At 34.8% G+C, this 13,092-nt stretch overlaps 1 protein-coding gene across 3 annotated transcripts in view; it reads left to right on the top strand.

Moving 5' to 3' along the window:
• The window catches only part of LAMA3 (laminin subunit alpha 3), a 310,601-nt gene extending 300,020 nt beyond the window's left edge, over positions 1-10,581 (top strand). For all 3 annotated transcript variants that reach the window (XM_031946523.1, XM_031946522.1, XM_031946524.1), the window contains 7 exons: positions 1,832-2,024; positions 3,627-3,770; positions 5,576-5,735; positions 5,833-5,963; positions 7,152-7,245; positions 8,789-8,908; positions 9,995-10,581. In XM_031946523.1, coding sequence (XP_031802383.1) covers positions 1,832-2,024; positions 3,627-3,770; positions 5,576-5,735; positions 5,833-5,963; positions 7,152-7,245; positions 8,789-8,908; positions 9,995-10,140 — 988 coding nt within the window. In that variant the 3' untranslated portion in view covers positions 10,141-10,581. The remainder of the gene's footprint in view (positions 1-1,831; positions 2,025-3,626; positions 3,771-5,575; positions 5,736-5,832; positions 5,964-7,151; positions 7,246-8,788; positions 8,909-9,994) is intronic.
• The last annotated feature ends 2,511 nt before the right edge of the window (positions 10,582-13,092 follow it).

The following is a 13,092-nucleotide window of genomic DNA, read 5'->3' as shown; positions in this document are numbered from 1 at the left end:
CAAATAGAGCACTGAGCCTGATGTCAGGAAACCACATCTTCCTGAGTTCAAATCTAGCCTGAGATACTTATCTGGATGACTCTAAGCAAATCATTTAACCCTGTTTCTCTCAATTTCCTTATCTGTAAAATGAGTTGCTGAAGGAAATGGCAAAACACTTTACTTTCTTTGCCAAGAAAACCCCAAATAGGGTTCTGAAGAGTCAGACAAAATAAAATGGCTCAACCACAATAAAACTTTAAGTTATTATATATATTACATATAATATGAATTCTAATTATATATATTACATATTATTATGCATAATAATAAGTTATTATAAGGAAGTATTTCACACACACTATTTCTTGTTCCACATAACATCCTCAGAATATAGGTAGTCACTATTTTTATCCCCATTTTACAAATAGGAAACTATTAGTTGTCCTAAATCAGACAGAGTAACATAGTAAGGTTTTATATCTCTAACAAATACAAAGTATTAGGGTGTTATGTGGAGAGTGCCTGGTATATCACAAAGCACAAAATTCCCTACCAATGTTCTCCCATAGGTATTAAAAAAAAAAAAAAAACAGCTTACTGAAATGTGGAGAGGATTGACAACAGCTCCTTTAGCTCCAAATATTAACAAGACAACATTGTTCTTTTTTTTTTTTTTCAGGAAAATGCAAAGGTATTTTTTTTTATATATTTTATGCTTCTTGTTCTAAATACAGGCTCTCTCTTAGTTTTCTTCCTACTCTCATTTAATACACCACACAATAAATTTAGCCCTTAGGCAATTTGGGTGTAAAAGTTTAACTGTCACACAATTTTCCATCTGGTCTTTTTTCCCTCAGGGATATAAGAGCCATTGGTGATCATTATTTGCATTAATAAGAATAGTAACAATACAGCAGAATATAACATCTCAGACATTTGGTTCTTTCACTGACTTTACTGAGTATTAGCAGTATTCTACTGTTTTAAAACTCCATTTGGTGTTTTCTTGGCAAAGATATTGGAGTGGTCTGCCATTTTCTTCTCCAGCTCATTTTCCAGCAGAGAAAACTGAGGTAAACAGAATTAAGTGACTTGCCCAGGGTCTCATAGGTAGTAAGCATCTGAGATTGGATTTGAACTCACAAAGATGAATCTTCCTGATTCCAAGCCCCAGCTCTATCCACTTGTGCCACCTAACTGCCTTTATTTTATCTCCTCATCTATGATACAAGAATAATAATAGCATGTCCATCCTGGAGTTGTTTTGAAGATAAAATCATATAATATTTGCAAAAATTTATGACATCCTGAAAGTGCTAAGTGCTAATTATATTCAGATTATCATAAAAGGAAATAACTTCCTGTTGCTTATCACTCACCCTTCTATGAATGTATGTAAAAGCTAATATATATTTAGGGGCATAAAAATTCCACCTTGCTATTTATTATACAATTAGGCAACCAGCTAATAGCCACCATAAAATTTTATGACAACTTCCTAGGAGAGCAAATAAATAACAGCAATTGAACTGGGAAGTTTTCTCTCTACTTCAGTTTCCTGAAAGATTCTACAAATTACTAATTTAACAAAATTTCTTTTCATTCTGAACTTAACGAATGCCAGATAAAATGAATATTGGCAGATACAAAGTAGAACAGAAAAAGAAAATTGTATATGAAATTGCAGATTTCTTATTATGTATAGCTTGGCTTCCTTTTTTAGGTATATAATGACTTTCAATGCTATTGTGCTTGTCTGTGTGCTTCTTTCTGGTCTCCCTCTTTGGTTCTCTTTGTTTATGAGTGGCAGTAAGTCTTCCTACTCAGTATTGGTCTTTGTCTCCTTCAGTTACAGATCACAGTTTGCTGTGGACATACAGACAACTTCCCCTGCTTCAGGACTTGTGTTTTTTATCGGGAACAAGAGCTCTTGGATGTTGCTTTACATTTCAAAAGGACGCATTGTCTTTTTGCTGAGGACAGAAGGAAAGAAACTAAGACTGAAAACCAAAGAGAAATTCAATGATGGGAAGTGGCACACGGTAAGAACTGCTCTAACAGTAGAAAACTTAAAAAATGTGTGCCATGGAAATCACCCTTTACAGATCCCGTATACTTGAAAAAGAAGAATAAAATCAGTAATTCCATCTCCTGAATAGGTCCTGATGAGAACCTATAAGAGGCAGTATCATACCTTCCCATATATTCATTGTTTTAAATATTTAACACAGTGTATCTATGCAACTTTTCCTTGATACTGAGAAACTTTTAACATATAATTTTGCACCAAGATGGAATGAATACTTTTATTCCTCAGACATTTTGATCAGGCCTGCATTACCCTATGCTTCCTTGCCTTTTTCAACTCCCTAGGCATAATAATAGTAATAATATTCATTATTCATTCATATAGCACTTTTAAGTTTTACAAAGTACTTTATATAAATTACCTTGCTTTAAAACAACATTAAGAAGCAGATAGCCCCAATTTACAAGTGAATAAACTAAGTCTCAGAAGTTACTCACATAACCTCAGAGGTTATCTAGCTTGATCCCTCATTTTCTAGATGACAAAATTAAGGTTTAGAAAGATTGTTTCTTTGCAATAGTCATAGTTGGAGGTATGATTTGAACTAAGGTTTTCCAGATTCCAAATCTGCACACTATCCATAGTCCCAAACATTAAATCCACATATAAAGCTCTTCCCACTGCACTGCTTCTTTAAGCTTATCATTATTCTTACATCTAAGCAAACTGATATAGTAGTCTCTTTTTCTAATTGTAACCGTACTATGCCTGAGATGTCCTCCCCACAGCTTCCCAATCCTTTCTCCCAGCTCCAATCTGGTTGATTTCATAATCTCATTTATCATATTACCTTTTACATATGTTCATAGAAGAGTGAGCGATAAGAAGAAGGAAGTTATTTCCTTTTATAATAATATGAAAATAATTAGCACTTAGCACTTCCAGGGTATCAGGCCACCCCTGATTTCTAATTGTACAAAATGTTAATGTAGGTGCTCTGGAGCCAATTCGAACCAATGTTATATTTTCTTTGGAAACATTTATTCTTCAGAAAGCAACAAACATTAAAAATGAGGCTTTGATTTATTGTTTTCTTCATTGTCTAGGCTTAAGGTGATGGAGAAAAATAATAATGCAGATTAAATTTAAAGTGTATCATACATATTTTGGGGGGGGTGATGCACCAATTGATAAATTTTCCAGCACACCTCTGAGAGACAGCATCTACTCCAATACTCTCTTTTTCCTGAAGATGAAACTGAGACACAAAGAGGTTTAATGACTTGCTAGTTTGTCACTTGAAGCTAGAAGCCAATTTTTCTGACATCCATCTCAGTCCTCATACATCATTGCTTCTCTTACAAGAAAGCATAATGTTATGAGAGTGTAAAAGAAAGAAAAGAGACTAGAACCGGCATCAGGACACTAAGGTTTGAGTCATAGCTTTGATACTATAGGGATAGTGTGCAAGTCCCAACACTGAGCTGCCTGAAGTGCCATCAAAGTAAGTTTTTTTTTTTTTTTCCTTTTTGATCCTAGTAACTAGTAGCAGAGTTCAGCTTCAACTACCCAGTCAAGGAGAAATCTAACCGTGAATGTTTTCTTTCTCTCTAAGGTTGTGTTTGGGCATGAGGGAAGGAAAGCCCGTCTTGTCATAGATGGTCTAAAAGTCCAGGAAGGAAGCTTGAATGGAAATTCTATCTTTCCTTTCAAACCATCACTGATCTTCCTGGGGGCCTCTCCCAGGGTGAAACTGAAGGTGAGTACGTCTACTCTTGGGGGAATGAAAATATTCCAACTGTGGAATTATAAATATATAATCATGATATATAATGCCTTCCTTCTAGATTTCTGGGTTTAAAAAAATCTACTTAATTCCCATAAGTCCCAAACTCTACTCCCAGAAAAGATTCTTTTTTTTTTTAATCCCTCAATCCTAAGTAGCTCACAATCCCTATCAGAGTGAATCTTTAGGGAACAATCTCTCCATGATAGCCATGCTAGCTGGAATTCCAGCAAGAACAGAATAATGATTTCTTCATAGTTTGTCCATAATTACTTGGTTCAAAACATCATGCTGAGACACCTTGGGTCCCTTAATATTATAGTCAGCCCATAGGGATTATAATTACATAATTAATTTTAAATTGTGGTCAGCCATAAGGAATCTGAATCCTGGTGGATTTGAAAGGTAGACTGATTCAGTGAGTGATGTTAAGTCATAAGAACATTTTTTTCAATACTATAGGGACTCAAACCAGTTGTCTGTCCTTACCAGTACAGTGTATCTTGTTACTGATGCTGGTACAAAATTGGCTGCAGAATTTCAGAGTAGAAAGGGATTTCAGAGTTCACCTGAATAAAGTCATGCCCACACTTAAAGAAGAAGCTGTGTTTTCCCCTCACAAAATATGACGTCACTGAGCCTCTCTTTGAAGAACTCCTATAATGAAGAATTGACTCTCTCAGATTGCAACCCTTCTACTGGAAGAATTACATCCTCTATGGGCCCTTATTTGACTGTGAATGTTTGTTCCATCTGGTCCAGCATTTATTTAGTGCTTATTTTGGGTAAAGGATTGAATAAATAGACAATGTATCTCTAAGATCATTCATGCCTCTTTAATTTAGCCCATTATAATTTGGCTATTTATTAATTAAATCTTTTTAGATGGATCCTAACATCTATCATAAGATGCTCCATATTACTTGTTGACCTCATTACAAAAATAGGATTAGTGCCAATGAATGTCTGTAAATTGCATTTAATTCTTTTTACAAGAAGCACCCACTAGGTTTAATGAGTGTTTTTCAATAATTCAAAACATCCCAGTGGTGTATGACATCCTCATTTGCCTTCTAATTTAATTGTAGGACATTTATGAAGTATTGGGACTTGATGTATTTGATGATGTGTTTAGCAAATTTCCACTTGTTCAGTTTTTTTTAGAATTTGGTAATTCATTGGCCCCTTTTCATATATTAGAATTATCTTTCATTAAACTCTTAACTCAATCAGAAGAAAATCTGGAAGATGCTTTGTACCTTCAAGGGAGGTGGCAGGACTAAGAATTATAAGACAGTAGTTTCTCCTACTATACTTTCCATCTCTCTATTAGGTATGTGTGTTTTATAAGTAGAAAAATATACACAGTTGTATACATGTGTTTGTGTATGTTATACTTTCTATATAGGATATATTATGTTAATATGTATGTATCTGTATAAATATATATATATATATATATATATATATATATATATAACATTTACACCTACATGTAGGAACATGTTTTGCACAAATTTACATATAATTGTGTGTATGCACATATGCATTGCAAATGTATGGTGTTTATGTATATACACATACACGTGCATATACATATTTTATCTATATATGGAAAGATAAAAAACAGAAATTTCCCTATAACCAAGCCCAACCATAGCTTATTTTCTAATAAGCCAACCTTGGCCTTCCCCTTGCTAATCTCTATGTACACATATTGTTTAGAAATATCCATTTCCTATAATTAAACTTCCTTTTTTTTCTACAAACATTTGCAGAGCCTCCCCCAAAACAGCTTTGTGGGATGCCTGAGGAACTTTAAGTTGCATGGAAAGGCCTTAGATACTCCCTCTCAAAACTCTGGGGTAAGACCCTGTTTGGGTGGCCCTCTTGAGAAAGGAGTATATTTCTCTCAAGACGGTGGGCACATCAGCTTTGGTAAGAAACAACTGAATGAAGTTTTTGTCTCTAAGTCATTATTAAGTTCATTATTTGAGCATTTTGATAAATAGTTATAACTTTTTATTTTTAAAAGATGACTCCTGGATGCAGGGAAAGGAATTTAAAATAGTCTTTGGAATTCGTCCAAGAAGCCTCACTGGAATTTTAATGCATTTTGGAGGACAAGATGGGAAGTATTTAAGTGTTTATATGGAAGAAGGAAAGGTGAGTGACAAGCTTTATTTCCAGTCTATTGGAGCTAGTGCCTGGCACCGAGTAGATGATATATAAATGCTAGCTATTATTATTATTAGGGTGCAGAAAAGCAGATGGTGATAGTGGAGGAAGAACTGTCAATATCTGACTGGATATTGGATGTGGAGTGTGAAAGAGTCTAAAGTAATCAGTTTAAAGAACTAAGCAGAAAAAAGAAAGCTTTATGGGAAGGAGGATATCATGATTGTTGTCAACTATTTTGCCTACAAAATCAGATTTGCTCTGGTCACAGAGGACAAAACTGGGAGTAACCAGTAGAATCTTCAAAGATACACATTTAGATTTAATGTAATGAAAAATGTTCCAGTAATGACATCTGTTTAAAAAAAAAAAAAAAAAAAGAGGTCCCTTACTCTCCTAGCAAATAGTGATCTTTCTTTTTAGTCCTGGGTCAGCTGGAAGAGTTTCTTATTATGAAAGAATAAACCACAAGTAAAATCAAGAACTCTCTACTTGAAGGAAGATAATGATATTGTTTAATTTAGTACAAAAACTATCAGGAAAGGCCACATCATCTACTTGTGGGCAGATTTTATGTAAATATCAACTTAGTTTTCCTTACATGAAAATTTGATGTGCCATTAGTAAGGTCTAGAAAGCATTTTTAATATCCTCAAAGAAAAGCCACTATAAAAATATAAAATATTACTTTGGCATCTTTATCTAGCTGCCTACCCCTACCACCAGGTCATTTGCCCCAGCCAGCATCACCTTTTGCCTACCAAATATCACCTGCTGATGGATGCAGAGCTAGATGTGCTTCTGTATAAATTTCCGAAAGGACCTATCATCTAACTTATTGATCATTAATATTTACCAATAATATTTAAATAGATTTGAAAATAATCATCTTAATAGATTGGACAAAAGCTGCACGATTGCTCTGCATCATTGGTCATTCTTTGGGACATCTCACTGAACATTAGCATTGGACAGTCAAGAGTATGCAGGGGGAGGAGCGAGCACAAGTTGTAGATTGTTTTTTAGTCATTCATATATGCTCAATACCTGGGCTGTTCCTTGGAAATGTTGGTAAAATGAATAGGGCAAAAGGAAAAGAACTAAGAAAGCCTCTTCTCTTCCTGGAAGAACTAATGGTAAAAGTACTTATGTGTTTCATGTGTTTATGTGTTTCAGGTCACTGCTACTGTGGACAGTGGGGATGGTAAGATGCTGACATCAGTCACACCCAACCAATCTCTGTGTGATGGACAGTGGCATTCTGTGGCAGGTATTGTAACAGATGCTAGGAAAGATGACTTCCCATTTCAAAATGGATTATTTCCAAATTTTTTAATGGAAGTAAACATTTGGTTTGTAATTAACCAACTCCATCAATGCCAGTGTGCGATGAGGAAGCTCAAGTCTGTGTCTCTGTTCCAGAGTAAATCTGTTCTAAGACCCTAGCTTATGCATATGACTTAAGAATTCTGTTTCCCATATATTATCAAATTAATGCAATGTTTGAACCTGGCAAATGGATTCAAAGGAAAAAGCTCACATTTATGTGGACTTCTCATTAAAATTTTGTGCAACTGGCAGTACAAGATTTATAATTCCTGTTTTACAATTGAGGAAAACAAAGCTTAGCAATGTGAATTGACTTGTCTAAAGTTACACCCTAATTAATTGTAGAGCTAGGATTACAATGAAGATCTTTTGATACCAAATCCTCCACTCTCTCCATGTGCTAAATCAGTTATGTGTTCCTTAGGGTAATTGTTGGAGTGGGTTTTTCCCTTTAAAAATACCTTTTGGGTGGCTTTTAAAGCCAATAATTAGGGAAATTCAATAAAAAAGCAAGTCCTTAGGCTAAAAGGAAAAGTAACAATAGGCAATTTTATTTCATGGAAGTGTGCTACTATGGAAAGTGACCTTTCTTTGGAGATAAGTTTCGTGATTGCTTTGACAATTCATTGAGCTTCAGCATTCTCACCTGGAAGATGGAGGTAACAGATTCTTGCACTGGCTTGGTCTCAGAACTATTGTGAGAAATGCCCTTATCTATCTTAAAGTGCTACAGAAATGTGAGACATTATCAATAGTGGGCACTGTCTTCAAAACCCTGCACATGCACAAAACATACATGTATATATACATGCAAAATATGTACGTGCATACAATACATACATATATACACACATACAAAATGTATCCATATATACATAAAATATATGCTACATACATACACATACACATATATTTATGAATGCACATATCTGCAGATATTTTACGTTGTGTTTTCATCAGGATAGGGAGCTCCTCATCAGGCTTATCCTATACCAATTAAGACAGTGCCTGCTCTGTAACTTAGAGAATGACTTGGGATTCTGTGAGGTTAAATAATTTATAACAAGAAAATGACAAAATCAGAATTTGAACCAAGGCCAGATGGCTATCCACTATGCCATATTGCCTCTCTGCAGATAAACAGATACTATAAATGTGAATTTATGCTGACATTGTTTTTGGTGTTTAAGGTCAGGATCTTTTTTTTTTTTTTTTGCTAGCTTAAAGAGATCTGTGACAAAAGTATAATTACAAGCTTATTAACATGGGATAATTTTTTTGTTTGGATTGGGTACTGGAATTCAGCAGTTTACACTGAGCTATACTCTATATCAGGATGAATTTGGAATCAGTTATTGAAAACCATATATAAAGAAATACAGGTATAGGTAAAACTAGTATTGTAGTTCAAGTGGTTACTCACACATGGGGAGATCCCACTACAGGTCGGGGAGTGTAACTGACTGGCTTCATTTCCCACACAGTCACTCTAAAGGAGAATTTGCTGCAGCTCGACCTGGACACAGATAGCAGCTATGAAGCTGGACAGCTGCCCATCCTGCCAGCCAGCAACCAGCAGCCTTTGTATTTGGGAGGCATTCCAGGTGACTATTCTTCAGGCTTTCTTCTAACCTCAGACAATCACATCCAATACAGTTACTAGATTTATGGATTGGTGACTAGATGCCAAGAGCAGCTGTGTGCTAGTTTTCTTAGGAGAGTGTGGGTGTTGGAGATTTTGAGGCTTTCTTATAATCCAGGACTCAAAATACCAGTATAATGGGCCCATTTGGAAACCAGGATGATGATGCTGGTGCCCCTTTATTTGATAGTTCAAACCACTGCTGCTATTACACTCTGCCTCATTATGACAATTCTCTAAGGGCTTTTTTGGAGCTCCATAAGAAGCTGAATTAACTAGCATATTGATTAGAGCAGAAGATTTGAGGAGAAAAGTGAAAAAAAAGGAGTTCTTTCTGCTTTGGTCATTAGCTCTTCACTAGTGAGCTAGTGAGCAATGTGGAGCCAGAAATAGAGACTCAAGCAAGCTGAAATATAAGCAAGATAAGAGATCATGGGCTCTCAGAGATAGAAATTAGAAGGGACCTCTGAGGCTGTCTGGCCCAACTCTCTCGTGTACAGATGAAGAAACTGAGGCCTATGGAAATTAAGTGGTTTGTCATGGAGACAGAGTTTCTAGGCATAATACTGGGATTTGAATTCAGGTTTTCTCATCCCTCAGACCTTGAGCCTGGAAATATTAGCACACATCATCAAAATAAATATTAAATGTCTAGAAATATCTTTCTGTTCTCCTGATGAATTTATTTCTCCTCCAAACTAGATTAGGTATCAGCTTTATAATTATTCCATGACCTTCTGCACTAATCATAATCATAATTTATGATTCATAAATCATAAAACAGAAATCATAAAACACTGATTTACCTTCCTTCAAGACCTAAAAGAATCAGCTTGATCAAAAAAAAAATCAACTTGATCTTAATTTACTAGCATGTAGTTTAGGGATATCCTACATAAAGTCAGAGAGGAAGAAGGAGAAAATGAATTTTTTAGGTTGTTTTTTTTTCCCCTACAAGAAAGAAAAATTTAAAATACAATGCTTGCCCTACTCATTACTTTAAACATAAAGGTCATACATTAAGTGTTTCTCTCTTTTCTTCTCTCAGCTAACTTGACAACATTGACACTGCCTGTGCAAAAAACCTTCTTTGGCTGCCTCAAGAAGATCACAATCAACAATGCAGTTGTCTCTGTCACAAAGGCCTTAGAGGTCTGGGGAGCTGTCAGTCTGAATGGCTGTCCTGTCCACTAACTCTAGTCAGTGATGTGCATAATGAGAAAGTCCTTGGAATACAGTATGGATAGAGTCATCCAAGGTCCTGAATGACATGGGATTCATCTTCTTGAATACTGACTCTCAGATAAATATATTTCCCACTCTTTTCAACATAATTCGAGAATCAAGATGTCCAAAGTGGCTTAACAACCAATCTCATACTTATTGATGGCCCATATATTCCTCTGTTATTGGGATTGTAGAAGTCTTCAACATTCATGTATGTTTTATATAAAAATGTTGTTTGTTTGGAAATATAAGCAAAATGCTTTATGTTTATAATGCAAAACATAATTTCTTATTTGTTATAAAAAAATAACATCAAAGGAGATTGAAGTACTTTAAAGTGGAAATTTTGACATGTGTTACATAAGGTTATAATTTATGGGGCCAAATAAATGCAACTTACCCTTCCAATTCTCTGTTTTTATATAACATTAACACAAAATTATTCTGAAAAGATATAATTGCTATTATTCAATAGTTTATACATGATACAAACACATGACTTTGTGTCACAAGAGTCTCTACAGAAGCAGGACCCTAAGGATATTAAAGAGGTGTAAAACAATGTGTTCTTTGAAGGAGATCAAAAGGAAAGGTTTGACAGGAGAGGTTGCAACCAACAAGTGAGACTAGAGTGGGTTTTTCAAAGGAGATGGCATCTGAGTTGGTTAAGATTTTAGATTTAAGATAAGCATAAGATTTTGAAATCAGAGTAAGACTCATTAGGACAGTAGTTCTCAACCTGGGGTCTGTGTACTTGTTAGTAATAATATTTTCATAAAATATGTATATATATACATATATATACATTATATATAAATAATAAATGTAAAAATATCTATTACATACATATAATATTATAGATGTATTATATTCCTTATTACATATTTATATACAACAATATACAAAAATATGTAAATAATAGACTATATATGTATACAAACTATATATTGGATCAATGTATTATATTCAACATATTTAAAAACATTAATCTTGGAAGGGATCCATAGACTTTACCTGGATGCCAGAGTGGCTCCTGATACAAAACAGGGATAAAAACTCCTGCTCTAAGGCTATAAGTCACAGAGAAGGTGCTATCTACATTGATACAGGAACTTGCTCACTGAGGCTTCCTATGCTGGTGAAATCACAAATCTTCCCACATATACACATAAATGTAGTGGTGTATATTTACTCACATGTATGTATATATATATATATATATATGCATGTATACATATGTGCATATGGATTTTAGATGAGCACAAACTTATGTACCATTGTGAATTTGTGTGTATAGATATGCAAGAAGGGAAAAAAAACAGCTTCAAACTCATAATACAGAATTCAATAACAAAAAGGAGAGGGAGTGAAAAAATTCTACATACAGAGAACAGTGACAACAGAGTATAGATCTGACTGTTGGGTAACCAGTGAACCATCCTAGTTTGTAAATTTGCCTTGGGATTTCTGGGAACAAGACTCTTTTCCCCTGGAAAGAAATTGTCTTCCATGTGGAGAATTCTGATATAGACTTCTGCCCAGAGCCTGAGTTATACCCAGAGACCTGCTTCTCCATACTATTAGGCTCTCTGGCCCAGAAGCTTTCCTTGCTTCTGATAGGTCCTAAAGGGTAATCTCCTGCCCTCTAGTTCCAAAGAGCTGCTGTCTTTCTTCTTCAACTTCAGACTCACAGAAATGAATGCTTATCCCAAAGGAAAACTTTCTCCTTCTTATTTACAGGTGAATATAAAGCTTCCCTTTCAGTGTCTGCTCTTTAATCCTTTGAAGATACACTTTTGGTGGCAAAATCATCTTGACTATATCCCTCTTTATCTCTTCACTATAAGTGCTACTGAGTTCCAAAGAGGAAAGCCTCTCTGTCACACAACTTAGAAGGCTTAAAAAAAAAATCTGATAAGGAAAGCCCTCCTTGGGTATCTTGAGGGTTTGCTATAGGGACTAATTACCTGAAAGGATGAATGAAAATATTTACAAATATATTTCTGCCATCTACACTTATTTTACATGGTGCCATAGGAAAGTGGGAGAAAAAATATATAGGTAGGAAGGAAGGCAGGAATTATATTCACATGACAAAAGAAAAATGAGCAAATCATAGAATCAAGAATATTAAAATAAGAAGGGGCACTAGAGAGATCTAATCCAATCCTTTCATTTTACAGATGAAAAAATAGGGAAGGCCAGTGATTTGCTCAAATACACACTAATACACATATTTTCACTTATTTACTCTCCCCTCCCTCAACACACACCTATATATACATATACATGTAACATATACATACATATGCACACACAGATTCAGAATTATAACTTAACTATGTTTTCAATCAAAATTTTACAAAAGATACCTTCTCCACAAGCATAAAACAAGTCAATCCTAAATTATGAATGAAAAATAGTAAATATCATGCTAATTATTCAGGATATAAATAAATTGTTGCTGTTTTCAAGGACTTCACAGTCTAGTGGGGTAAAGGAGGGAAAAATGTAAAAAAAAGAGAATTCAGCTGAGACAGGGAGGAAAATAACTGAAACTTCTAGACTGAACACTATTTTTCTCCAGTCAGGAATGTATCTTGCTTTTAACAAACCAACAATCATTAACTAATGGGCCCATTCCACTGAGAAAACATTCTATGAATACTGCAGATGTCAATAGTTAATTATCAGTTCACTCAAGGACTAGACTCTAGAACTTGCCAATTTGGAAATCATTCCGGATAACAAGTGTTCAGTATAGAGCTAAAGAGAAGATTCAGGGGCTACTTCTCTTTCTAATTCTAGAAAAAATATTAGAATGCGAAAGGTTGAAAGGTTCATAGTCTCTTTCACTCTTTAGGGAAAATGAGATCATTAGACTTAATGCAAGCAGACTCCCAGACTGGTTAAATTATT

Source organism: Sarcophilus harrisii, chromosome 1 (genome assembly GCF_902635505.1).
Source record: "Sarcophilus harrisii chromosome 1, mSarHar1.11, whole genome shotgun sequence".
In the NCBI taxonomy this organism is placed as follows: Eukaryota; Metazoa; Chordata; class Mammalia; order Dasyuromorphia; family Dasyuridae; genus Sarcophilus; species Sarcophilus harrisii.
The sequence above is the reverse complement of the archived record's forward strand: the minus strand, read 5'-3'. Positions and strand labels throughout refer to the sequence as shown.